This window comes from Mauremys mutica, chromosome 1 (genome assembly GCF_020497125.1).
Source record: "Mauremys mutica isolate MM-2020 ecotype Southern chromosome 1, ASM2049712v1, whole genome shotgun sequence".
Classification (NCBI taxonomy): Eukaryota; Metazoa; Chordata; order Testudines; family Geoemydidae; genus Mauremys; species Mauremys mutica.
The window spans coordinates 133,681,540-133,709,489 of record NC_059072.1 but is presented as its reverse complement, the minus strand read 5'-3'; the positions used below and the strand labels follow the sequence as shown (position 1 = coordinate 133,709,489).

At 45.9% G+C, this 27,950-nt stretch overlaps 1 protein-coding gene across 1 annotated transcript in view; it reads right to left on the bottom strand.

Moving 5' to 3' along the window:
- ANO2 (anoctamin 2) overlaps positions 1-27,950 on the bottom strand; it is a 332,293-nt gene that overhangs the window by 53,769 nt on the left and 250,574 nt on the right. The window contains exons 15-16 of the mRNA XM_044996576.1: positions 11,278-11,352; positions 316-517 (exon numbers count right to left, since the gene is read on the bottom strand). Coding sequence (XP_044852511.1) covers positions 316-517; positions 11,278-11,352 — 277 coding nt within the window. The remainder of the gene's footprint in view (positions 1-315; positions 518-11,277; positions 11,353-27,950) is intronic.

The following is a 27,950-nucleotide window of genomic DNA, read 5'->3' as shown; positions in this document are numbered from 1 at the left end:
CCAGTATAGCTCTACCAGTGTTCTTTCTAATGCAGACAAGACCAAAGTCCAACTGATTTTCAATGAGACGTAGGCTCCTCTGTGTCTAAGGTCAGATTTTGAAAAGTATTTAGACACCTAAATATGCTTTAAAATCTGGCCCTATGTCATTTTTGAAAATTGGAGTTGGGGTCCCTTAGTCACATCTTTACCCTCTGGGCCTGAATGTTTCCTCTTTTGTGGAACTGTTTTACGGGAAATCCTCCTTTTAGAACTTTCCTGCATACTCCGTTAGAAATACATACAAAGTTGTAATGAGGGCTAGGATAGCTTTACCCATTTCTGTCAGCCATTTGGCAACAGCTCCATAAATCTCATCTAATATAAGGATCACAACCAGGTTAAGGATGACAGCAGTTGCAGTCACGGTCACACGGACGTTCGACCTGGTTGACTCATTTTTGCTGATGGACAAGGCGGCTGCTGTAATAATTCGGTACACGGTCACACCAAAAACTGCTGAAAATGTCAGTGTAATCTGCAAAGAAATGTATGGAGACATCAGTGCACATATCTGACTAGAGTTTAAAAATAAATGTTTAATTATATCTCAAAATTGTTGCCCAAATTGGTGAGGACGTACAATGAAACTAAGTGATGGGAAATTCAAATCCTATAAAAGGAAATACTTTTTCCACACTGCAGGTGATTAAACTCTGGAACCCATTGCTGTAAGAAGTCACTGAGTCCAGAGTCCTAACTAAGCATTTTAGCACCCGGGGTGAGCAAGGATATTTGCGCTCCCTGGAGGTGATGAGTGGGGTGGCATGCGGGGTCACAAGCCCCCCAGATTTCTGCCTTCCATTTAACATAGAGGGTTTCAAACTGTGGGGTGCTAGGGGGACGCATCCCCACAGTTTGAAAATCATCACCTCCTGGCAAGAGCCAGAAGATCAGAAGCTGGCAGAAGCCACCTGGCCTGCTCGAGCACCTGGCTCTTCATGCTGTGGGAGTGAGGGCACTGGCTGGCTATCCAGCAGCCCTCCCTGCCGTGCGCCCCAAGCCAGATGCCTCTGCACAGCTGGGCACTCCTCAGGCAGGGCAGGCGGCATGGCTCTAAGCTTGCTTCTGACATGCTCTTGCCTCTCCCTCAAAGGAGCCCAGCTCCGGCCAGTGGCGCCCCCAGGAATTGGCCCTTGCCCGTGGAGCCTGGCTGGCATGAGATGCTCCACGAGGTGCTCTCTGCATTATTCATCTCCCGTGGGCACCTGTGTCTCAGCAGCCTGGTCATACCCCGCTCATTGCCTGGGCACCTGTCATTGCAGCTGGGTCACACTCCCTGCATACAGAGCAGAACCTCTTGCTCCCCTAAGCTGCCCTGCCCCACCCCCGTGGCTGCCGGGTTTATGGTTGCACTGCCTGAGCTCTGAGCTTGGCCACACGAGCCTGGTGCCCAGCCCAGGCCTTAGGGGTGGGCAGCTGCTGTTGGCAGGGCAGACTCAGTCCCGCCAGCTCCAGAAACTGACGGCGTGAGAATGGAGCGACTGCTAGGGTTACCACAATTCAAGTTCCCAAATAGAGGCCACTGCCATGGAGATGGGGAGCTGGAGGGGAGGTACAGTCAGGGCCAGCTCCAGACCCCAGCGCACCAAGCGCGCGCTTGGGGCGGCATTTTGCCAGGAGGGCGGCAGGCGGCTCCAGCGGCCCTTCCGCAGTCATGTCTGCGGGAGGTCCACCGGAGCCGCTGGACCAGCGGACCCTCTGCAGGCATGACTGCGGAGGGTCCGCTGGTCCCGCAGCTCCGGTGGACCTCCCGCAGGCATGACTGCGGATGCTGAAAGAACACTGAAAGAACACTGGCTACAGCGGACCCTCCGCAGGCACGTCTGCAAGAGGTCCCCCGGAGCCGCGGGACCGGCGTGCTTGGGGCGGCCAAATTCCTAGAGCCGCCCCTGGGTACAGTGGGGTGGGGGGACTGGAAGAGGTACCTGCTGCGGGGGGTACCCACTGGAGATGGGGGGCAGTGTCATTCCTTGTCACAGTGGATGGGTGGCTGGCACAGGCCCGGGTCACCAGCTATAGGTCAGCACCTCCCTTTGGCCTTCTCCCCATCCCCACAGCTGGGCACAGGCACTATTTCAGATTGGGGCAGGGACAACTTTAACTGTGATTCCAAGGACTACTAAGCACCTGAAAACTCTAGGTTTTTTTGCAGATAATAACTTAGAAATTAGCTGACAGGAGCACTGTGTCTAATTCCTATATAAAGAAAGAAAAATATATATAAACTCCAATTAAAGCCATATTTTAAATTTATATGTAAAGTTAGAACAATCAGGAGATATTATAGCAGAATATTCCCAATCCCAAATGGCTATGTACTGCCATTAAATCATTAAGATCCTCTTTCAGCTCAGTTGGTGGTGGTGAGGAACCTATACTTTGGGAATAGGAGGAGTCCATTTCAATCCCCATGGCCAGAATAAATATGAGGTCCTCAGGCGGTGAGCGGGGTGTGACCTATATGAGGAGAGGGTGCTGCAGTCACTGGGGGACCTGTTGCTCTCGGTGGAGAATTCTGGATTTGGGAATGACAGGTCCCAAGATTCCATCTCAGAAAAGCCTGAGCAAAGACGGTGGAAGGTACAGGGTGGAAGCGCTTGGAGATTTCTTACGCTGATGTCAAATATAAGATCTGAACAGCTGGTTCTGAGGCAAGCTTTGTCTATCTAGGCAAGTGTGTAATGAACAGGCTGGTGTGTATGTGCACCATGTAACTCTCGTGGTTCCCCTGGCTGTCATGGGCCCCACACTGCTAACAGATAACAGAGACTCTTCATTAGCTCAGGCATCAGGGCCCTGTGCGACAGGGGTTCTGCCCCAGCCGGAGCTGTGAAGCTCTCTAAGGCTATTGTGTGAAGCACAGTGGCACCTGGCGGTTCCAACAGGCTGTGGAACTGTCACAACAGAGCAGTACCTCCCTGATTTACCCCTTCACCCGCCCATTGAGCTGTTCACTACAGTGAAAAGGTTGTTACAGAAGAGGGTCAAATAAAAGCTGGCCACTGTAATTTGAAATCCATATGTGAGTGACAGGGGCCATCGTTGCAGTTGTGAAATTTTTTTGTCTCCAGGTGCCTCAGCTGGAATTCCAGCCTGGGACTCCCCAGTTCCATGGAGCTGAGTGCACATGAGTGCCAGGGGGTGCTTGCCTCCAAGGGGGACTCTAGCAGGCCTTTCCTCCTTGCCACGCCATGCAGTTGCGTTAGGGTCAAAGGTTTGTCAGCAGCTGAAGGACAGAGGTCAGCCCTATATGCAGCAAAGGCCCCAGGATGGCACCGACCCTGTGAGTGGCCTGAGCAGTGCCCTGTGGGTGTATGTCATTGCGATGTTCAGCCAGGCCTCCCAAGGGCCATGGCTGTGCAACTCAGCATGCTGGCTCGTCAACAGAGAAACCCTGGCCAAGGATGAGTCTGTTTAAAGTCCAAGCACCCTCTAGTGCAGGGGTCTCAAACTCAAATGACCACGAGGGCCGCATGAGGACTAGTACATTGGCCCGAGGGCCACATTACTGACAACTCCCCCTGCCGCCCTCAGCCCTGCCCCAGCTCCACCCCTTCCATGAGGCCCTGCCCCTGCCCGGCCTCTTCTTACTCCTTCCCTGCCCCCATTCCAACCCCTTCCCCGAAACGGGGAACCACGGCCAATGGGAGCTGCTGGGGGCGGTGCCTGAAGTAACATCAATACACCCCCCTGCGCCTCTCCTCCCGCAGGTTCCATCCGCTTCCCGGAGCGGCGCAGGGGCAGGGCAGGGCAGGGCAGGGCAGACAGGCAGGCAGCATGCCCTGCCCCCGGGCGTCAGGCTGGAGCCACTCTAGGTAAATGCTGGGGAAGGGCGGGTGGGGGGGGGGGCTGCGAGGAGCTCACGGGCTACAGAAAATAACCTCGTGGGCCGCATGCGGCCCATGGGCCACATGTTTGCAACCCCTGCTCTAGTGGGTACAACTGGTGATTAGCAACTTTAATGAGGGCTTTAACTCCAGATGCCCTCTCTCCCCCAGCCCCCAGGCTGGCGATACTGCTCTGCCAGGGCTCAGCCCTGCCCACAGGTTAGGGAGCATGAGCAGAGTCAGTAGCGCATGGCCAGACAATGGGTCTGGGGAAGGCAACAGCTCCATCCTGAGCTAATCGCCCTCATAGTTCCTCAGGGCACAGATCCGTACAGCACCTAGCACAGTTTATGTATGCTCCATCATACGGCCCCACTTGTGTACTCCTTATCTTCTTAGTGCCTATGCTGATGATCATGTACCCTTTCTCCCCAACCTTGCACTCTCCTCTTGCACCCCCTTCTCCCTTTATCCTGTACTCTCCACCTGCACGTCCTTCTCCCTTCACCCCTACACTCCCCTCCTGTGCCCCCTTCTGCCCTAACCCCTGCACTCCTTCATGGCCCTAGCTCTCTGCACTCCCACCCCATGCAGCACCCTCCAGGTTCTTAGTGCAGCTAGTCTCCTATCTCCAGCGGCTGGATGGAACCAGCCATGCAGCCCATCCTCCTTCTGCCCTTCCTACCAGCCGGCACTCAGATCCCTGCCCACCTGCTGCTGCAGTCCTAGTGCCAGGGAAAGCCTTCTCTGGCTGGGGTCGCTGGACCTATGATCCTGTGGGGGGGGAGGACACTGAGCACCCTGGGCTCCAGCTGACTCTGCTGGGCCCAATCCTATGGGGTGGGAGGGCACTTATGCTGCTGGGCCCAATCCTGTGCCGCCCACTTTTGTGCCACCCTGTTCTGCGCCCTGAGTGGCTGCCCCTTTCACGCCACCCTAGTTACAGCCTTGACTGAGGCCAAGAACTTCACAACAGTGAAACTGAGATTGGATATTTATATGGATATCAAGAATACCCAGAGTTATATTTAATGACAAGAAAAATTGGGAAGGGATATTCATCCTTGTATTTCAGGGCTTAAGCCAGTCTCTAACTAATAGAGAAAAGGATGACACTCATGTGGGGCAGATTTCCCCACATCTGCCTACTGCAGGGTTTGTAAGCATTCATCTAAAACATCTGCTACTGGCTATGGTCAGAGACAGGAAACCAGGGCTCTGATCATGCAATGTGTAATGTATGTTGGATTGCTGTGCCTACACAGAACTGCATCAATGTCAATGGGACTCTGCTTGCAGCAACAACCCACCCATGTGCTACCCAGAGGAGGATTGGAACCTAATGGTGTAAAACTTTTTGTGTTCTACAAACTTTTGCCATAGATGGAAACATTTTGCTTTATCTGAATATGCACAAATCTTTTGATACTGACTAAGGCAGAGTCATTCAGAGTTCATTGTAAATCTTTGTCCCAGAAGTCAAAGGGTGTTCTGTGGTTTCTGAGCAGTTGACCTTTGCCCATGAAATCAGACGAATTACCCATGCCACTTAAGGTCAACTTCCCAACAGAAGAATTTGTATTTCGCAGGACTGTGTTATTGCAGTTTCAAATAGCAAAATGAAATAAATAATTTTTAAAGATAAAATTTCACACAGAAACACAATCTCTGGCTAAACAGGGAATCACAGCAGGAAGTTGAGAGAGGGTGGGTGTTTCTATTTTGTTTTTGCCTTTAGCAAAAATTCCAAAGTAAATTCATTATTGTTGGTAAGGCATCTTGAGATCGTCTGATGAAAGAGATTATAAAAGTGCAAAGGATTAGATTGTTATAATTATAATTTGGCTGGCCTGGGGCCTAGATTCACAGTACAGGCCTAATGAAGTTTAGCACTTCAGTCTGCTGACTATTTTTAATCAAATCTTTTCATAATTAATAAAGGACAAAATCTTTTTTTTTTTTAAAAGGGGGTCAGGATCAGCAGGAAAAGAATGAATCCCACACATCACCCTCCTCCCCCTGCGCGCAGGAAGAACCACAATTTTCAAGGAACTACAGTTAAATTCATGGGTGGTGGTGCAGGAGCATGAATAGCAGAACTTCTACCCAGGCCTGCTGACGGGGTGGGGCAAAGGGGGCAATTGCCCAGGGGCCCAGACAGTTTAAAAGGGCCCAGAGGTCCCCGGCTGCTGCCAGTGCAGCAGAGATAAGACAGGCTGCATGCCTGCCCTCATTCCATGCCACTCCTGGAAGCAGCCGGGACGGCCCTATGGTCCCAGGGAGGACAGGGGGCCTCAAGCACTGACTCTGCAGTTCCCATTGACTGGGAACTACAGCCAATGGGAGCTGCGGGGACGGTGCCTGTGGGCAGCAGTGCACAGAGACCCTCTTGCCCTCTCCACCAAGGAGCTGCTGCCAGAGGGGTGTGCCAGTTGCTTTCAGGAGCCGCCTGAGGTAAGTGCCGACCCCCTGACCCCGTCCTTCACCCCAACACCATGCCCCAGCCTAGAGCCCACACCCAAACTTCCTCCCAAAGCCTGCACCCCGCATCCCCTCCCAGAATCTGACTTCTTACCACCCCCACACCCAAACTCCCTCCCAGAGCTCACACCCCTCACCTCCCTACACCCAAACTCCCTCCCAGAGCCTGACCCCTCACTCCCATGCACCCAAACTGCCTCCCAGACCCTGCACCATGCACCCCCTCCCACACCAAAACTCCCTCCCAGAGCCTGCACCCCACACCCACTGCTGAAAGTGAGTGAGGATGAGGGAGAGTGAGAAACAGAGGGAGGAGGATGGAATGAGCAGGGGGCGGGGCCTTGGAGAAGGGGCAGGATAGGGATATGGCCTCAGGGCAGGGGCAGGGCGGGGCAAGGGTCTTTGGATTTGTGCAATTAGACATTTGGCAACCCTACCGGGGGGGCATGTGGAAGCCCTGGCCGTGCTGGAAAAGCATGCCCAGCAGCGCAGCCGGCAGCTCGCAGGGCACCAGCCACATCCACGCGGCCATGGCTTGTGCATGCGTGGGGACCCATTGACTGTTCTACCCTGAGGCCCAGAATTGCTATTGGTGGGACTGCTTCTACCTAACCTGTCCATGTAGGTGCCCATTGTGATACCAGTCACCACAAATATGAGAGCACCTCCGAAGTAATAATAGCCAAAAATCCCAATCACAGTTGGTCAGTGGTCTAATTTTTCTGTTTACTTTCTCCAGAGGCAGTTGGGGATTTTTTTTTAAACCTGTAGTAAATTATTTCCTTCTTCACTCGCTCTTCTCCTACTACTCCTTTACTCTCTCATTTTTCTCTCTATTTTCTTCTCCTCTCTTTTTCCTCAATATTTTAGTGTATTGAACGGAACACTAAGCCAATGAGTTTCCAGTTGCTGAGACATCCCTGTCTCCTGCTGTCACAAGCTTCACCCTTAAGGATGACATAGCTTCATAGCATCCATGGGACACAGTTGACAGAGAAGGTCTTATAGCGAAGAGAGAAGAGCTCTCTGAAGTAGCTACAGCTATTTCCATGGAATGCCTTTAAGATTAATCCAGACACCTTAAATCTGATCTAGTGCTTTCTAGGGACCCTGTGTAGAGTACAGTGGGTGCTGAAGGTGGGGTACTCTAGTGATTCTGGTATGATTTTATACCTTTCACATGGAAACATGATGAGAGGTGCCAGCTCATGAATTTTCTCTTGTTTAAAATGGCTACCATCTCCCATTACTGCCAATGGGGCCGAAGCCAGCAAGATGGCTGCTCTTTCTCTATTTTCACGTGGAAATGAGACTGCCCTGAAAAAAGTGGACTGCCACTTCTTTCTGTGACACTGAAGCCCTGTGCACTGGCAAGATGTCTGCCATTCTATGGTTCAAGGGGCTGGATAGGGTACAGGGACTGTGGGGAGTAGCAGAGACACTGTGAAAGGAGGGTGAGGACGATGAGGAGAGCAGGAGGCAGATTTAGGGGGTGCAGGGAGATGTGGGGGGCATGAGGGAGGCTGAGGGGGGAGAAGAATGTGTGGGGAAAACAGGAGGGTGGCTGAAGGAGACAGAGGACACTGATGGGATGGGAGATGGAGGGGCTTGAGTGGCAGTTATGGGCCAGATTCTGGTACCTTTACTCAAGCTGATTAGCACTTTACTCCACAAATAGCTTCGCAGACTTCAATGGGACAATTCCCAGAGTAAGGGACTATTCAGTATGAGTAAGCGTATGAGGATCTGGCCTTAAAGGAAGAACAGGCTGAACCCCTGTGCTGTGACACTAGTTGATTTTCTTCTCCTGTATGAGTCAAATCTACTGTAGGAAAGTGGAGAGGGTTGCTGATGGTGAGAACAGCAGCAGAAATGAATCAGGGACTATAAAGAAGGTCATGGTGATGCTGATGTCCAGCCCCATCCTGCTCCCATGAGGCAACTGCAAAGATTTTCATGGTTAATGCAGAAATCTTTGCTATGATGTGTACTCTGTAGAACACCACTTCAGAAGGAAATTTTCAATAACTTAAGCCTGGGTCATATCCTGTTCCCAGTAAGCATACAAACTGCCCTTTGACTGCACAGCAAGAGGTCTTCATACAGAACAGTGGTTGTGTATCCAGACTTTAAAGCACTTAGAAATGTATCTCATAATGATTATAATCACTACTGATGTAAAATAAGACTTGTGCAGAGTCTAATTGGGCATGAAAGTAAAAATTGATTTTGTAAAACCTACATTTAAAAAAAGCCCCCAAATAATATACTTGGATAAGTAAAGGAAGAGAGAGCAGGAGCTCGATAGACAAAAAAGTGGTACAATGCTTCTGCTTGAAAGGGCTTTATATTTAAGAAGCACACAGAATAGAAAATAAAGAGCAAGTTTCTACCAAGAGGAAATTGTCAGCAGCCTTAAGAAATATCAGGGAAATATGAAATATGCAGTGTGAGGGTAAGTTGGGGGAGGTTAGGGAAAGCATCTGACATCATCATTCTACAACAATGTAGACATTTTTAGGAAAAATTCCTATGGGTGTGTGCCTGCCAGATAGTGTAGGCCTGGAAAAGGTGGTGGCAGAAATTCCACAATCACTTCTGCAGTACTGGAAAATGCGGCTTATGTGTATGCATGTTGCACTTGCATGCCTGAGACTCTAGCCCACTGTATCTAAATAGTGATCATACTTAAAAAAAAACTGTTTTGTTTTTGTGTGGATAGTGATAAAGGAGGTAGACCAGCCAAAATTAGTTACATGAGTGCAATTTCATATGCACCAGAACAACTGCAGAAACTGACTGCAGAATTCACCCCAGGGCCCCAATCACTGTTTAACTCATCTAGTAGGAAAAGGACTGCATTCAGTAAAGCCCAGATTGTAATCTGCACATGGCAGATGGGATCTGGCTCTCAATTCTTCTTCAACTAGCTGCCCTGTATATATTCATTGCCTAATGATATTCACAATATTCTAGAAAAACTCTCTGGACCAGCTCCACTGAAATCAGTGAAGCTTTGCTGGTTTGCAACAGCTTAGGATCTGGTGCTTTACATTTTACATTTATAAATCTGTCTAGGATATTAAACAAAGTGTGGGAGACAACATTTAGGCCCCGATTAAAGAAAACAATCACAATCTTAACTTTAAGAACATGCTTAAATGGGATTGTAACACAGGGTTAAAATTAAATGCATGTTTAAGCACCCACCCTAAAAAGGATGCTCTGCTAAACCAGGGCCTTTTTCTGTAGCCACACTGAGAAATATTACAGCATTGCTAGTAGTAATGTTGTAGTTACATTTGAGAAGATCAGACAGTTCTATTTTTTTTTTAAATTTTCCCTCCATTTTTCTTCTCTTTGAGCTGAAATTTCTCTAGTTGGGTTGGTTAAAACAGCATATGTTGACAATTACAATTACTCCCCACTTAACGTCCTCTCGCTTAATGTTGTTTCGATCTTACATCCCTGCTCAATTACAGAACATGCTCCATTTAAAGTTATGCAATGCTTCGCTATAACCTCGTTTGGCTGCCTGCTTTGTCCACAGCTGGCAGCCCCACTATCAGCTCCCCCCAGCTCCCCCCACCTCCTGCCCACGGCAATCAGCTACGGCGTTCAAGAGGAAGGGGGCAGAAGTGAGGACTGGGCACGCAAGCTCCCCCTCCCTCCTGAACGCCGCAAACCAGCTGATTGCTGCGGGCAGGAGGCAGGGGAGGGAGGGGGGAGCCTGTGCACCAGGTCCTCGCTCCTCCCCCCTCCCTCCTGAACGCTGCAAGCCAACTGATTGCCGTGGGCAGGAGGCAGGGGAGGGAGGGGGGAGAAGAGGCAGATTAAGGGTGGGGGCTTGGGGGAAGGGAAGATGTAGGTGGGCTGAGGATTGAGCCCCCCGCCCCTGGTGCCTGCAGAGTAGGGTAAAGCTGCTGCTGCGCAACGTGATTCTCCTAGCCCACGGCACCTTCAGCCTCCTTGCCTGCCTCATTGTCTCCACTGCCAGTGGCTGTGCCTGCGTGGGGTAAGGCGAGGGCACCTCTCAATTATAGTACTGTACTGTATGGCAGAAAAAAAATTCCCTGGAACCTAACCCCACCCATTTACATTCATTCTTATGGGGAAATTGGATTCGCTTAACATCGTTTCACTTAAAGTCTCATTTTTCAGGAACGTAACTACAACGTCAAGTGAGGAGTTACTGTACATGATCCCAACTCGAATATAAAGTCAAGAGCTTGACAGGTTAAAACACAGATACTTTTTAGTTATTTGTGCAGAATGGAACATATTGTGTCAATTTTTAAGCAGAAGTCCCCTCTGAAATCAGTCAGTTCTGTCTAAAAGTGATGGCATGCTGTAGCCTAGGAAGCTCTTAGCCATGTAAAATATATGATATACATATACCCACAATGTGAAAGTGAACATAAAATTGTTGTGAATGTGGCAGAAGCATACCCAATTAAAATTCTGAATGAATAATTCTGCAGGAGTTTCTGTAATATTTGCACCATTCAAGTCAATTAAAATGTTATACCCGTATTAGTATTTTAAATTAATTTCCTTGAATAAATTCTGTTGTCAGATGCACAGCTGGTGTAAACTGACATATTTCCATTGCTGATTTACACCAGCTGAAGGACAGGCTATGTGTTTTCATTGTTTATATGTAGTTAGAGAGACCATCCATGGTTTTCAACCTATGGTGTCATTGACTAAGTATTGGCAGGTCTATTGGCCACACTTTCCTCATTCTATTTTATCAAGCCTCACAGATCAACACTAATGTATTTTGTTGTCTGTAGGAATGTTCCTAAGGTATAAAACGGGAAAGGTCATTTCCATTTTTGAGAGCATTAATTCAGCTTTAAGGAGGATGTTGTTCACAGATCTTTACAGCCAAGAGGAATGTGAAAGAAAACACAAATAAAATTACCATAAATAAAATGGATGCAACGTTCACTAGATAGCCAGGCATACGGTCTCTCCAGGTTAACTTCTCCTTTTCATCCTGTTGCAAAACACAAAGGTCAAGACAAGCATTAGAGAACTGATGAATTTTAGAACTGGGAAAAAAGAAAAGGAAAAAGCTCAATTAAAAATATTATTGATTTCCCCTTCTCCCCATTTATATTTTTGAGTTTGAAAATTTCAATATAATTCTGAAATTCAAAAATTTTCAACCATCTCTAAAATTGGTAGAAAAATGGGAGGAGGGGAAGGAAGGATTTCTCTAAAATTTTGTTGCATATCCCACTTGAATTTCAAAATCTGAAATGTGAAAAATTTCAACCAGCTTCTCCTGAATTTCAAAGTCTTAACAGAAAGCTTTAAAGTTAACCCTAAAGAATTTTAGAAGTAAGTACTTTCAATAACAAAACAAAAACAAACCCCACAACCTTGTTTCTTGTAAGGGCGCAGAAGAGTGATGTTTTAGGTGAAAACCATAATAAGAAAGAGTGTTTATCACCAGTTACTTCAGATGTCTCCTGTAAGGTTTCCTTCATCCAACGTGGCTGTTATACAACTGAATCTTCTCAGGGTTAAAATAACCATCTGACTATTCACAATCACACTGTAAAGTATTCAGAAGCATTTTCTACTTTCTATTTCTGACACATTTGTTTACATCCTGTGTTGCTAGATGCTCTTCATATTGTTCCAGAACCTCAGCTGGGGTAAATCTCTTTGCTCCATTGACTTCAACTGAGCTTTGCTGATTTATACCAGCTGGGGATTTGACCCATTATTCTCAGTTGGAAGATTAAACATTTTTAGGTGAAATTCTGGCTCCATTGAAGTCAATGGAATTTTGCCATGGACTTCATTGGGGTCAGAATTTCACCCCTTGCAGTATTCCAGACATCCCAGACTCACTCATGACATCTGGTTCAAAGATCAGAGAAATAATGAAGGCAAGCCCTATTTATAGTGGGCTCAGATGACTTTTTGACTGGGTGCAAAAGGTAGCTCCCTCCACCTGATACCTATCAGTGAAAAATAATGGTGCATTATTGCCTTCAAATAAACCCAATTCCCTGCTCTTAAAATGAAAAATAAAATGTTTTCATATGAAAAGAATTTTTAAAATTGATTTACATGAAACATGTAATTTCCACCCCTCAAAAAATGGTTATTAAAAAAAAAGATCACAATGGTTAAGCTAAAGCAAAAATATGCAATTGAATTAACCATGAATTCAAAATCAGCTGCTGTTCTCATTAGTCTTAACATCTGTGCTACACAATGGGGCCAGATTCTGTCCTTTTTTTATGCTGGTATAAATCAAGCGTAACTCCAGCAAAGTCAAGAGCTTATGTGGAGATTTATATGAAGGTAAATGAGATCAGAATCTGATTCAAAGGACTCAAATAAGCCCCCCCCCCCTTTTTTTTTAAGGCTCTATGATCCTGAGAAGAATACTGTCCTGACAAGAAATTACTTGGAGGTATTATGCCCTTCAAAGGCAAAAGTGCTTCCTGAGATGGTAAGGTAAGCGTGGAATTTGCTGTATTTCTACAACAGGTGTAAGCATCACTTTTCTGGTGGTGCCTGCTCAGGTGCAGGAATTGGAAGAGGCATCATCCTGTGCCCACTTTGGTTAGAAATGTCCCACCAGTGCTTTTGTGTACACACACACACACACACACACACACACCCTTCACTTCTTAAGCAGTCAAATTAAGGGTGTCTCCTGCAAGAGTGTGCTGAGAGGGCAGGACCCTAGTAAACCCAAGGAGAAGCAGGCCAAAGTATAGAGAACATAAATATCTGAGTCCACCTTTTAGCCAGAAGGCAACTTTAAAAAGTGTTTCTGGGAAAGCACAGATGCATTTCATTTTGTTTTGGCATTTACCCCTCAGCAGTTATACACGACATAAAAAGTTCTTCGCTACTACACTTTGAAAAGGCATGAAAGACACCACGTCAAACTACTTCACTAGGGGAAAAATAGTAAGGAAGCAAAACAGTAGAATGAGTTAATACTAGCCAAAACAGTTAAGGGAAATAAGGAAAGCTTTTATAACAATATCAAGAAAAAGAGAGAAAACTAACTCATATAGGAGGCAGTGAATGAACATTCAAAAATGGCTGAGACACAACTTCTTTTTTAAATCTGTCAAACAAAAAGACTTTTGGACAATTAGAATGCAGTATGACCCAGCCCAAACATTAATAAATCGGGAGTGGTATTCCCCAACCCCCAAATCATAAGATTGGCTTAAAAATCATGAGATTTCAAAAATATAATAAAGTTGGGGTTCTTTTTATTTGCTGTTTAGTTCACATTTTCAAGCTTTTTTTGACACAACCATGAGGTCAAGAAATTTGATTTTATTTTACAATGAAAGATGAGAGTCTCACATAAATCACTTGTTCAGGAGTCAAGAAAAACAAGACAATAAAATCTCAAGAGATGGTGACACTGAGAAACCGAGGAAGCCCTTTAAAAATAGCTATTGATAAAGAGCAGGAAAGGAATATATAGGAAAATTGAATATATCTAAAGCATCTGGTTTTCAAAAGTGGCTAGTGATTTTGGTTGACTCAATTTTTGGGTTCCTAACCTGACACCTTTTTAAGGGTCCCAAATATCAAAACATGTTGAGAACCATTAAAAATCAAGTGTGTCTCAAGGTGAGTATCCAAAAAGTGGAGGCACCCAAAGTCAACAGTCACATTTGAAATTTTGGACTTGTAAGCCCTTATTTTGACATTTATTTAAATGACCTCTTTACTAGCGCAATACATCCCAGCAGCTCACAGTGACTTCAATGAGAATTGTTGGGTGCTCAGTACTTTTCAAAATCCAGGCCACTTATTTAAGTGTTGAAATATGGATTTAGAAGTATAACCAATTCTAAAAACCTTGGCCAATTCTACAAATCTCAGCTGCACCCCAGAGATATCACCTCACTGAACAGGGAGAAAATAGTCCCTCTCTACATATCCCTCATCTGACTACACCTGGAACACTGTGTTCAGTTCTGCGCACCATGCTAGCAATAAGATATTGCCAAACTGGAAGGAGTTCAGAGAAATGCAAGAAATATGATTAGGGAGCCAGAGGGACTGATTTATGAGGAAAGATTAAAATAGTCAGATATGGATGCCTTGTCTAAATGATGTCTAAGGGAGAAGGATATGATAAGCCCTATGAACATTTGAAGGGTGTAAACACCAATAAAAGAGATAATCTATTTAAGATAGTACAAGGGAATAGGATTAATGGGATGAAATTAGAAAAAGGAAAACTTAACCTGAAAAATCAAGAAAAATGTCTTGACTGTGAGATCTTTTAGGCTGCAAAACAGACTTTCAAGGGAAGTGGTGAAAGTGCCATTGCTTAAACCATTTAAAGCTAATTTCAGCTGACACCAATCTTTCTCTAGATTCCAATATTCTAGGATTTCATCCCCTTCCTACACTAAAAAGAAATCAGTATTGTCTCTTACTCTTAAAATCCACTTCATGATCCTCTGTGTGAGTTGGGACTCCTGGTTGCTGGACATGTGGCTTGTAGAGTGCAGAAAGGTCAAGAATCTGCAGGGTTAGCTAGTAATACCCAGAAATCTTGGCCATCTGAGTAATGGTACAGACTCTGTGCCTCTTTCAGCTCTCCAGCACCAACTCCATGACTTGCACAATTGCCATTATGCCACTGGATGCCTCTTCATATGACCCCTGGCAATGGGGATCATTCAGCACCTGGGGAAGTTACTGCTTCTCTAGGCAGCAGCAGTTGATAAGCCTGTGGCCAGCATAACTGCCGTGGTCTATTCCCCAACATGTCACACTCTTGTCTGCATTGCCCCAATTCCTCACGTACAATACATTGTGGGGTCAGGATGCCATCTAGTCATCTTTCTCCTCTGTGTGCCTCCTCCCCTCTACTTTGCATGGATTTACCATGATTTTGCTCCTCTCTACAGCATGCAATGAAGGGGAGCTTTGGGCTCATATTTGCACCTATGAGAATCAAGAATGTGTTTTGTAAAGATACTACTGAATTATTAGACAAAAGGAGTCAACTTACATGGCACATTCCATTAAAGAAAATCGGTACCACAAATTTTATCAATATATTGTGATAGAAAGTAGAATGTTAATACTTCTTACAGCACTTGCAAGTTGTTGTTATCTTCTTTGAGCAAAATGTGTGAGTTCAGTTGCTATTTTATAATACACCTGGTTTTATTCTCTGGCAATAGTGCCATCTAGCCATTAAAAGACTGTACTGTAAAGTACCAGTGTGATAGACATGGTGATTTCCTCCAATATTTTTGAAATTTCTTACTGTATTAAGTGTATGTATCATTGTATTTAATTCCGGGGGGAGGGTGAACACAGCCCTCCAGAAACCAAGAACGAGTGGGGGAGGAGGTGATTAGGCAAATTCACTCAGGTTTGAACCTGCAAACGCTCACATACACTGGTTTAAACTGGATTCTCTGGAGACCAACAGATTAAGAAAGGACTTTTGGATAAATAGCCTGAGGTTAATGTGACTCAGGGCCTTCTGTCCAAGGGGGTGAGGCAATCCTTCCTGGGAAGGGTTGGAAGGACTGACACCGACCAGAACTCCAAAAAAGGAGTTGGGGTGACCTCTGGTAAGCTTATTATCATGAGGGTAGGTTCTTTTATTGTTTTGAATATGTTTTCTCTGTAATGCTTTCACCTTAAGAATAAGTGTGCTTGCTTATTAAGAGCTGTGCGGTATGTTATAATTCCTTTAAAGTGTAAGCAAAGCACAGACGCTGGCCTGGTTAGGTATCTTGGCTTGGGGGGAATAACACAGTGTAGGCAGGGAACTGTGCTGCCTGGAAAAAAGACATGGCTCTCCACCCAAAAGAGGTGATGGCTGAGATGCTGGAAGACTAGAGTGGATGCCCTCGAGGGACAGAGGGGTAATACAGGTGAATTTGCCATGAAGTGTGACAACCGTAAGTACCTTTTCTTTGATATAGTAGCCTTCGATAGATGATAAATGCATTTCATTCTAAAAGTATGGAATTTAGAGATTTCTACCATGTTATGGCATGTACTGTACAGATGCCTGTATCCTACTGTGATGGGGTGGACTAGGCCCAAAGGCTCCCTGCTGGAGACCTCAGGGTTCTTCCATTCCCATCACAGTAAAGGAGCAGTGGAGAGGACCTCCAAGCAGGCTAGAGTGACTGCAGGGGAAGCAGCCAATCAGGGCCCAGGAAGGCCATATAAAAGGAGCTGCAGAGGAGAGTAGTAGTCAGTTGCTGCTTGAAGCTGGAGAAAAAAGGACTGCAGACTTGGCTGCCTGGAAGAGCAGCAAGGCCATGGATAGTTTGCTAGCAGGGATTGGGGAAGCACTGAGGGAGCTCCTGGCGTATTGCTAGGACTGAGTAGAGACTGACCCTGAGAAGGGCTGCAAGAAGATAGTGTCTCCAGGAAGGAAGTCCTGGGGATACAGCCCCATACCAGGGCCAGACTACTTAAAGACCACAGCCCAGGGAGGGCTAGAAAGAGACATCACCAGAGGGGTACTGAGATAGGCCCCGGTGGACTGTATACCCTGGAAGGGTTCTGTGCTCAGGTAGACAATGTGACTCATCAGGAGCGCTATGTCACTGACAAACCCACCTGAGAACCCCCAAAGGGGTCACCAGAACTAAAGAACTAAAGAACACAGACATGCCCAACCAGAAGGGGGCACTTGTGCAAGGTGAGTGCCAACCTTATTACACCTCCATGGCCAGTGATGCACTCTACGCTGCCTGTGTTTCCGATATTGTTCAGCTCACAAATATTTCATTATTTATTTCTATTTATCCACAAGAGAACACCTCTACAAAGCGCTAACTGCCAGCCATGCCAGTTCAGCTTGCACACTTTCTCCCTTGTGCATCTTCACTTATAACTAAGAACCCACAGTTCAGATTCTTCATGCAGATGCACTTATGGAATCCAATTAACTTCAGTGGACTTTCACATTGATACTTGACCGAAATGCTTCATAGGGAAGAACAGAGTCCAGCTCCCTCTTCCTTGGCTCCCCTTGCTCCCGCCAACCTGACACAAGCAGAAAGCAACAAAATCGTACTTCTGTTGCCAAGTCAATGTTTTACTCTGAATGTATCCACAGGGCAGAGTTGTTGAGTATGAAAGTGCCATTTTTATATTATCACTTGCCAGAGTGGAAAGATAGCTTAAATTCTGCAGAAATAATGTTTGGTTTCAAAAGGAGCATCTGAAAATAACAGTTCTGGTTACAAATTGTGTCCTCCTCCCGTGTCCAAAAGACACAAAGTATTATACTCCCTGTGTCCCCTGGGTGCCAGCCAATTGGAAAAAGGCATAACTCACTCCCCAGGAAATAGCTGGTGGTGGAGGTGGTGTGCTAGGAAAGGGACACAGTGGGAGCAGTTTGGAGGCGGGAGGAGGCATGGCCCAGGCAGACCTACATTCCAGCAGTTCTGGGACCCTGCAGTGGTCATTGCAGCAGGAGCACAATTTAGGGCCCCCTTGAGGACTGCTTTAGCCCCCACTCCCTGAATAAGGGAGACACAAGCTGCTGCCGCGGTGACCCTGTGCTGGTATGAATTTGGCCCTAGGAGTTCAAATTCTGTCCTCCAACAAAACATGAGTTAGCTTTTCCACTAAGGCCATTTCCAAGAAAAAGCCACACAACTGAGCAAGTGTAACAGGGCTTTGAGGCCAAAAGTATCACTTCTAGCCTGACCATTGCTTGGTTTCAGGTTTACACACAGAAACTAAACCAGCAAATTTGGATGGGGGCTGTGGAATTGCAAACCTTCTTATTAAAGTTTTTGCTCTCTCTAAACAGGCCCAAATGTAACTGCAGGAAGCCCTCCTAAGGTGGTTTGCAATGGGTTACAAACTTTTCTGTCAAAACCATTTTACTTATGCTGAAATTTTGAAATGGTCTAAGTTTGAACTAACCCAATTCTCCCATACTCAAACTTCATTGTGAACCCATTGGTCACAGTAGTTAACCTCTACATTGCCTATGGATAAGTCTCTCCAGTGCTCTCTGGTCTGTTGTCCACAGCAGGGGTAAAGAAACTCTTGTTTTCAGAAACATCAGTTAAAAGCAGTTCTAAGGTGCTACTAGAATAGACACCTTACAAATTATAAGGTCATTATTATTACAAATAGTCATAAAACAATAAGCTATGAGAAGTGACTGTAGACATGGACCTCCTGTGATATAGCCCTCAGCACTAATATCACAGTAGATTTTTAAGGCCAGAAGGGACCATTGTGATCATCTATTCCAGGGGTTGGCAACCTTCAGCATGTGGCCCACCAGAGTAATCCGTTGGTGGTCTGCGAGACATTTTGCTTACGTTGACCATCCACAGGCACAGCCACCCCGCAGCTCCCAGTGGCCGCAGTTCGCCGCTCCCGATCAATAGGAGCTGCAGGAAGTGGTGGCCAGCATGTCCCTGTGGCCCGCGTCACATCCCGCAGCTCCCATTGTCTGGAAATGGGAAACTGTGGTCACTGGGAGTGCAGGGGGCCATGCCTGCAGATGGTCAACATAAACAAGCTGTCTCGACGCCCACCAGCAGATTACCCTGATGGGACGTGTGCTGAAGGCTGCCGAACCCTGATCTAGTCTGATCTTCTGCATAATGCATGCCACAGGACTTCCCTGAATTAATTCCTGTTTCAAGTCTAATACTTCCGGTTGCACTAGAGAATATCTTTTAGAAAAAACACCAAATATTGATTTTAAAATCTCCAATAGCGGAGAATCCACCACAGCCCTTGGTTAGATGTTCCAGTGGTAAATTACCATACTGTTAAAATGTCACACCTTATTTCTAGATTGAATTTTTCTAGCTTCAACTTCCAGCCACTGGCTCAGTCTACTAGATCAGGAGTTCTCAAACTTTAGCAACCCAAGGCCCCCCATTTTGATTGATTTAAATTTTTTCACCAAAACCAGCTTCTAATTTTCCCCAGGGGTGTTCAACCCCCACTCAGCCCCAGGCCCCACCCCCACTCCACCCCTTTTCCCAAAGTCTCACCCCACCTCTTCCTGACCCCGCTCCACCCCTGCCTCTCCTCTTCCCTGCCTCTTTCTGCCCCCTCCCTTGAGTGCACCCCATCCCTGCTCCTCCCCCTCGCCCCAGTGCCTCCTGCATGCCACTGAACAGCTCTTTTATGGCATGCAGGGGGCACTGGGAGGGAGGAGGAGGAGTTAATCAGCGGGGATGGCCACCCCAGACATGACTTGTGGACCCCCTGGAGTCAGACATGACTCACAGACTGCCTGGAGTACCCTCACGGACCCCCAGGGGTCCGTGGATCCCAGGTTGAGAACTGCTGTGCTAGATTGAAGAGCCCTCTGTTATCAAATTTCTGTTCCCCATTGAGGTACTTATAGATTAGTCAAATCACCTCTTAACCTTCTCTTTGATAAGCAAAATAGATTGAGCTGCTTGAGTCTATCAGTATAAGACAGAGGTTCTCAAACTGGGAGTCAGGACCCCTCGGGGGGGGGGGGGGTCACGAGATTATTACATGGGGGGAGGGGTCATGAGCTGTTAGCCTCCACCCCAAACCCCGCTTTGCCTCCAGTATTTATAATAGTGTTAAATATAAAAAATGTGTTTTTAATTTATAAGGGGTGGTTGCACTCAGAGGCTTGCTGTGTAAAAGGAGTCACCAGTACAAAAGTTTGAGCACCACTGCTCTAAGGCATGTTCTTCACTCTAACCATACTAGTGGCTCTTTGAATCCTCTCCTATTTTGTTAGGTGGAGGATGCCCACCACATGCATGCAGGGTAGTATACCTTGATGAATACCAGTGCTGCTTGCTAGTATTGCAGCAACAAAGGAGATGCATAGCACACCTATGTGGAGCAAGCCCAGGTATGTCTATACTGCAATAAAAAAAAACCCGTGGCACAGAGTGTCAGCACCCAGGTTAATTGACTTGGCTCAAGATGCTCAGGCTATGGTGCTAAAAATTGCAGTGTAGACATTCAGGCTTGGGCCAGAGCCTGGGCTCCAAGACCCTGCCCCTTCATGGAGTTTCAGAGCCCAGGCTCCAGCCCAACCCTGAGTGTCTAAACTGCAATTTTTAGCCCTGCAGCCCAAGCCTTATGAGTCCAAATCAGCTGACCCAGGCCAGCCACGGTCATCCCATGCATTTTTTATTGCAGTGTAGACATACTCCCTGATATTCTATCCAGAGCACACTTCATGGGTTCCTCACTAAGCAACATAGTCACATCCACCCCATTTAATAAGGTGTTGAGCATTGCTACTTTCCACAGGTGCTTGAAACTGGAGTAAGCTGCACCATGGAAAACTGTGGCTATTGTTGGTTTTGCCTATACTCTAGGGGTTTTTACCAGAGCAGTTATATTGGTGGCTGGCTACCAAGCATGAAAATTCCCAGGATGCACAAGGCCTCAGAATCCCATTATTATGCCCCACAGTCATTCAATCGCTCTACATTGAATCGCTCTACCTTTGTTTTAAGAAGTTTTAGGCAAGTATTGCAAACAACTCTACTCTCAGTTTTAATATCAAAAGGTTTCACCACTCCTGTTCTTGTACTTCACCTTTTAAAAAGAGATATTTAGTTAATTCAACTCAATTTAATTGTTCTGGAAATTACAAATTTTCTTAATTCTGTCATATTTAACTCTTGCTTTAGCTTTGACTTATGTATGCACTTTTACCATCATGTGTGTGGGGCAATTAGCAAACATTATTGCATAAATAGCACAAGAGTAAAGCGTCTGGTCTTCAAAAGATGACATAAAATCAGCTTCTTGATATTTGCATATGGATTGGGTGCAAACTTGCAGCTTTGTTTTTATTGTGACAATAGTTTAACGTATGGCTTGTATGCATTATTTATATAGACCAGAAGCAGTTCAGAACATTACCAGAAACCCACTATTTAAGGAAACAATAGGGTTACATCTGCAGTCATAAATATGCATTAGGTTTATCAATGTCCTTTGGAGGTGATTAATAAATCATGAAGAGCCTGATCCTGAGATGGGCTAAGGGCCAGGTTTGCAAAGGTATTTAGGCACCTAGTGGGATTTTCCAAGACATCTAAGCAGATAAGGGGCCTAACCCTCCTGGACATTGTGTTAAACCCACTAGACACCAATCTGCATCTTTAGGTTCCTGAATACCGCTGTCAATCTGGTGCTGAGAACCTCCCATTTAAGTCAATGCAAGTCAAGGTTGCTCAGCCTCTATTAACATCAGGCCCTTTAAGACATAACTGAATATATATTAAAAGCTTTTATATATGTTTTGTAGACACCACAGTGACGATTCATGCTCAACATATAGCACAGCATAAAAACAATCAATTCATGAAAAGAAAAACACCTAAAATGGAGGTAATGATACTTACCTCCTTTGTAAAGTGCTTTGAGATGAAAAGCTCTGCATAAGAACGACACATTGTCGTCACTACTATCCCAGTAGCATTCTACTATCTCAGAAAACTAGATGAAAATCCCACACACTAAACAATAAAGGAACTTTAAAGCTGTAAAAAGAGATAACCGTAAATTTGTTCTCTTTGTGTATGGATGGCCCATTTCTACTGCTCTGGCAGTGTGAAGGTGATGCAAAGCATCAGTCACACTTACACTTACTTTACCAAAAGTTTGCACAGCCTGAATGATGTCAAAGATTGAGACTAGGCACTGCAACTGGGCACACCCCTTCATGGCCCTATAGGTACATTGCCCACTCAGGATCTTTCAGTCAATTACTCAGACCAGATTATTTCAGACAAATGCCCCTTCATGGAATCTAGATTATTATATCTTTTACAGAGTGAAAACAACCTTTTTCATCTCTGATTTCATGCCCACTTTGGGTCTATATAGATGTCTTTTTTTCCACATTCAGGAGGCCCTAGCTTTCCTCCTGGAACTGGGCTGTACTTCCTGGTGCAAGTGCAATTTGCTGATGCAAGTGCTGGAGGAACCAACTAGGGGCAGAGCTCTTCTTAATCTGCTGCTCAAAAACAGGGAAGAATTGGTAGGGGAAGCAAAGGTGGATGGGAACCTGGGAGGCAGTGACCATGAAATGGTCGAGTTCAGGATCCTGACATAAGGAAGAAAGGAGAGCAGCAGAATACGGACCCTGGACTTCAGAAAAGCAGACTTTGACTGCCTCAGGGAACTGATGGGCAGGATCCCCTGGGAGAATAACATGAGAGGGAAAGGCGTCCAGGAGAGCTGGCTCTATTTTAAAGAATCCTTATTGAGGTTTCAGGAACAAACCATCCCAATGTGCAGAAAGAATAGTAAATATGGCAAGCGACCAGCCTTGGCTTAACAGTGAAGTCCTTGCTGATCTTAAACACAAAAAAGAAGCTTACAAGAAGTGGAAGCTTGGACAAATGACCAGGAAGGAGTATAAAAATATTGCTCAGGCATGCAGGAGTGAAATCAGGAAGGCCAAATCACAATTGGAGTTGAAACTAGCAAGGGATGTTAAGAGTAACAAGAAGGGATTCTACAGGTATGTTAGCAACAAGAAGGTAGTCAGGGAAAGTGTGGCCCTCTTACTGAATTGGGGAGGCAACCTAGTGACAGAGGATGTGGAAAAAGCTAATGTACTCAATGCTTTTTTTGCCTCTATCTTCACGAACAAGGTCAGCTCCCAGACTACTGCACTGGGCAGCACAGTATGGGGAGGAAGTGACCAGCCCTCTGTGGAGAAAGAAGTGGTTCAGGACTATTTAGAAAAGCTGGATGAGCACAAGTCCATGGGCCAGATGCATTGCATCCAAGGGTGCTAAAGGAGTTGGCAGATGTGATTGCAGAGCCATTGGCCATTATCTTTAAAAACTCATGGTGATCTGGGGAGGTCCCGGATGACTGGAAAAAGGCTAATGTAGTGTCCATATTTGAAAAAGGGAAGGAGGAGGATCCGTGGCCCTACAAGGCCAGCCAGCTTCACCTCAGTCCCTGGAAAAATCATGGAGCAGGTCCTCAAGGAATCAATTTTGAAGCACTTAGAGGAGAGGAAAGTGATCAGGAATAGTCAGCATGGATTCACCAAGGGCAAGTCATGCCTGCCTAACCTAATTGCCTTCTATGATGAGATAACTGGCTCTGTAGATGAGGGGAAAGCAGTGGACCTGTTATTCTTTGACTTTAGCATAGCTTTTGATACAGTCATTCTTGCTGAAAAGTTAAAGAAGTATGGGCTGGATGAATGGACTATAAGGTGGATAGAAAGCTGGCTAGATCATCAGGCTCAATTGGTAGTGATCAATTGTGCCATGTCTAGTTAGCAGCTGATATCAAGCGGAGTGCCCCAAGGGTCGTTCCTGGGGCCAGTTTTGTTCAATATCTTCATTAATGATCTGGAGGATGGCATGCATTGCACCCTCAGCAAGTTTTCAGATGACACTAAACTGGGAGGAGTGGGAGATACGCTGGAGGGTAGGGATAGGATACAGAGGGACCTAGACAAATTAGAGGATTGGGCCAAAAGAAATCTGATGCGGTTCAAGAAGAACAAGTGTAGAGTCCTGCACTTAGGACGGACGAATCCCATGCACTGCTACGGTCTAAGGACCAAGCGGGTAGGCATCAGTTTTTCAGAAAAGGACCTAGGGGTTACATTGGACGAGAAGCTGGATATGAGTCAACAGTGTACCCTTGTTGCCAAGAAGGCTAACAGCATTTTGGGCTGTATAAGTAGGAGTATTGCCAGCAGATCGAGGGATGTGATCATTCCCCTCTATTTCGCATTGGTGAGGCCTCATCTGGAGTATTGTGTCCAGTTTTGGGCCCCACACTACAAGAAGGATGTGGAAAAATTCAAAAGAGTCCAGCAGAGGGCAACAAAAATGATTAGGGCGGGTGGAGCACATGATTTATCAGGAGAGGCTCAGAGAACTGGGAGTATGAGGGCAGATTTAATAACTGCTTTCAACTCCTGAAAGGGGGTTCCAAAGAGGATGGATCTAGGCTGTTCTCAGTGGTATCAGATGACAGAACAAATGGTCTCAAGTTGCAGTGGGGGAGGTTTAGATTGAATATTAGGAAAAACTATTTCACTAGGAGGGTGGTGAAGCAGTGGAATGGGTTACCTAGGGAGGTGGTAGAATCCCCATCCTTGAAGGTTTTAAAGGCCTGGCTTGACAAAGCCCTGGCTGGGATGATTTAGTTGGGGTTAGTCCTGCTTTGAGCAGGAGGTTGGACTAGATGACCTCCTGAGATCCCTTCCAACCCTGATATTCTATGACTCTATGATTCACACAGTCACTTTCTCTCTCCTTAAGAGAAGAAACCCCCCATCCCTCCTGGAGTTGGGTAATTCAGGCTGTTATTAACTTTCTCCTTAAATCAAGAGTCCACAGCTCTCCTTCTGAGAGCTGGGTTTTAATTCAGGTCAGTTGTAGGGTCTCAGTCAGCTTCTCCTCCAATTGGCCCTTCCCCTAAATTAGTTACTTCACCCGCAGGCTAAGTGGGTTCAGCAGGCATGTCTTCTCCAAGTGGCATCTCTCTTGCTTGAGGGAAGAGGCAGCATATATACTGGTCTCTTTCCCAGAGCTCATCCCAATTGGCTGGGAGAGAGGGGAGCCTTGTCCCACCTGATCTCCCAGGTTTCTAGTTCCAAGCCCTGGAAGAATCAGTAACAGGTTTTCCCCTAAACACTAGTAATTACCGGAACCAATTCCTCTCTCCCAATCTCTTATTTCCTAGGTCCTTGTGTTCCTAAAATCTCTCAAAATCTTAACGGGCCACACCTCATGATTGGATGGGCTAACCCCTAAGTCCCACTACTCTTAAGGAGACAGACTACCCTCTCACAAGGACCTTAATGTAACTGAGAATCTGACCCTTAATATTTTATTACATGGTCAATTCTCTTCAATTTGACACATGGTCATTATCAAATAATACAATGAAATAACATACAAAGTTCTTTAATCCGCCTTATATAAATATATGCAGAATCTTGTAGTAATGGATACTACCATGCACATGGGAATCAGTCTCATTTACAATACATTTACATTAATAGGACTACTCATGTGCTTAAAGTTAGGCATGTGCTTAAGTACCTGCTCAATCACACCTTATATGGTGCATGATGTAGGCAGAGAACAGATTGATTTTCAGATTCCAGGTTGAGTTTGTAAGATTTGGCATTGGCAGACAGAAAAAAAAGCATGTGCCAGATATGCTTTGTCTGCTTTGTACTGTTCTGGCAACACAAAGCCACCATAAATTTGGCACAATGGGGCTGACAACTGCTTTGAATCCCTGGGGCAGCACAAAGCAACTGGAGCATACTAGTGAATTTGGTCCCATACTATCACTTACAAACCGAGAACATCTGATGGGAAAATTATTGAGACAATAAATCTAAAGCCATTTAGATAGTAACTTTTCAGAGCAAAACTGTGCTTTAATTAATGTATATCATTATCACTATCCTAATACTGACAGTGTGTTTTGAAACAGTTTGTCTATGAAATTACTTTACGCATAGGGTTATTTTTCCTACCTGTGCCCTTCAGTAAGTTGTCAGATACACATTCAGATGCCCAACTACCTGCAGAGCTTCTCTCAAGGACATCAACCCTAGCTACATTAACTGTCAAATCCTTTAATTGTCTTCATCCCAGACATATAATAGTTTACCCAAAATCTATCTGTAAAATCACCCGTTCAGCCACTATTATACACTTTAATATAAGCAACTTTGGCCCAATGGAACTAAGCCAGTTGGCAAATTTACATTTCAATTTGTAATTTTCAAATTACAGTCCCTATGCTGAAGTCTCTTAGCAACATCTAATAGCCTGTTACCTGTCTAAATTGCATGCATTATTCTCAGATAGGATCTCAATGTGGAAGGAATACAGAATTAAAGATTTTATACCAAGCACGGTAGAGTGGGTCAGGTTCCCTGGTCTGGTCAAGTTACGTTTAGTCCTCGGCTGTGGTTAAGGGGTGGGGCAAAAGGCACACCCTTTGCATTTCCCTGAACTTTGGCTGGCCCACTGCTAGGCTGTTATCTTGAGATATATTAGAGCAGGCTGAAGGATCTAGGATAAATCTTGGCCCCATTGAAGTCCATGGCAAAACTCCATTTTGGACTGCAATTGAACCAGAATTCCATCTTTAGCTTTTAGAGGTTTACATTTAGGAACAGATTTAGGAAATACCATTCTGATCTGGTACTGTTTTATATTTAGTTTACACAAGCGTCAATGACCACACAAAGGTGCAAGTGAAAAATCGGGCAAAAGGCTGATTTTGCTCACAATTCTTCCATATGTTCTTGTTGTGTTGTGCCATTCAATTTGTTTGTTCTTTAGCAATGGAAAGTGGAATTTACTAGCATCCTACTTGAGTATGACCTACTTGTTTGATAGTAATATATACCACCTTAGTGCTAAGCACATGAAATGAAATAGAGAGGGGCAGTTGGGAAACAAAAGCAGAGGAGCAACAAAGACAAGAAACAAAGCACAAAACTGGAGTGGGTGAGAGGGAGAAACTACATTAGACTGAGAGAACACAGAATAGGATGGAAGAGTCAATGCAGGACAGATTACAGTGCCATTCAAGCTGTTTGTAGCCCTGAGAACTCTGTGGCTGGTGTCTGCCTCTGGTTTAAGGACTTAGAAATGTCAGAGCTAATATAAACTTTTATATTTCTAAAAAGGTAAATTTCTAGCCTTTTTCCTTGCAGAGTTAACCTTGAAAAACTAGTTTCTGGTGTTGGAAAGTTGTCAATGATTTATTCTAAAGCTTATCGGTTAATCAGGGCACTCAAATTGTCCAGGGCTGTAGTTTGAGATCCATGAAACTATGGTGAATGGTCACTTGATTTTAGGGGGAGAATCCCAGATCAATTCATGGCAATGGAGGGTGGTGGGAGAAAATGGAGGGAGGAAAGGTAGTCCCAACTATGCTACATTAGAGAACCACAAGCTTGCTCCCGGACAGCTGTTTGCAGCTAAGCTAGCATGGCTTCTGCTCATGAGGTACACTTCAATTGTCTGAGAGGCTGTCTAGTCTACTGGACTAAATCCTGGCCTGGAAGTAGGGTTGCCAACTCTCTAATCGCACAAAACTGAACAGCCTTGCCCCGCCCCTTTCCCAAGGTCCCGCCCCTGCCCTTTCCCCTGAGGCCTTGCCCCCACTCACTCCATCCCTCCTCTGTCACTGGCTCTCTCCTACCCTCACTCACTTTCACTGGGCTGGAGCAGGAGATTGGGGTGCGGGAGGGGGTGAGGGCTCTGGCTGGGAGTGCGGGCTCTGCAGTGGGGCTAGGAATGAGGGGTTTGGGGTGCAGGAGGGGGCACTGGGCTGGGGCAGGAGGTTGAGGTGTGGGAGGAGGTGTGGAGTGCAGGCTCCAGGATGGAGTTTGGGTGCTGGAGGGGGTGCAGGGCTGGGGCAGGGGGTTGGGATGTGTGGGGGGGTGCAGAGTGCAGGCTCAGGGAGGGAGTTTGGGTGTGGGAGGGGGCTCAGGGCTGGGGCAGAGGCTGGCATGTGGGAGAAGGTGTGGGGTGTAGGCTCTGGTAGGGAGCTTCGGGCTGGGGCAGGGGGTACGGGCTCTGGGAGGGAGTTAGGGTGTGGGAA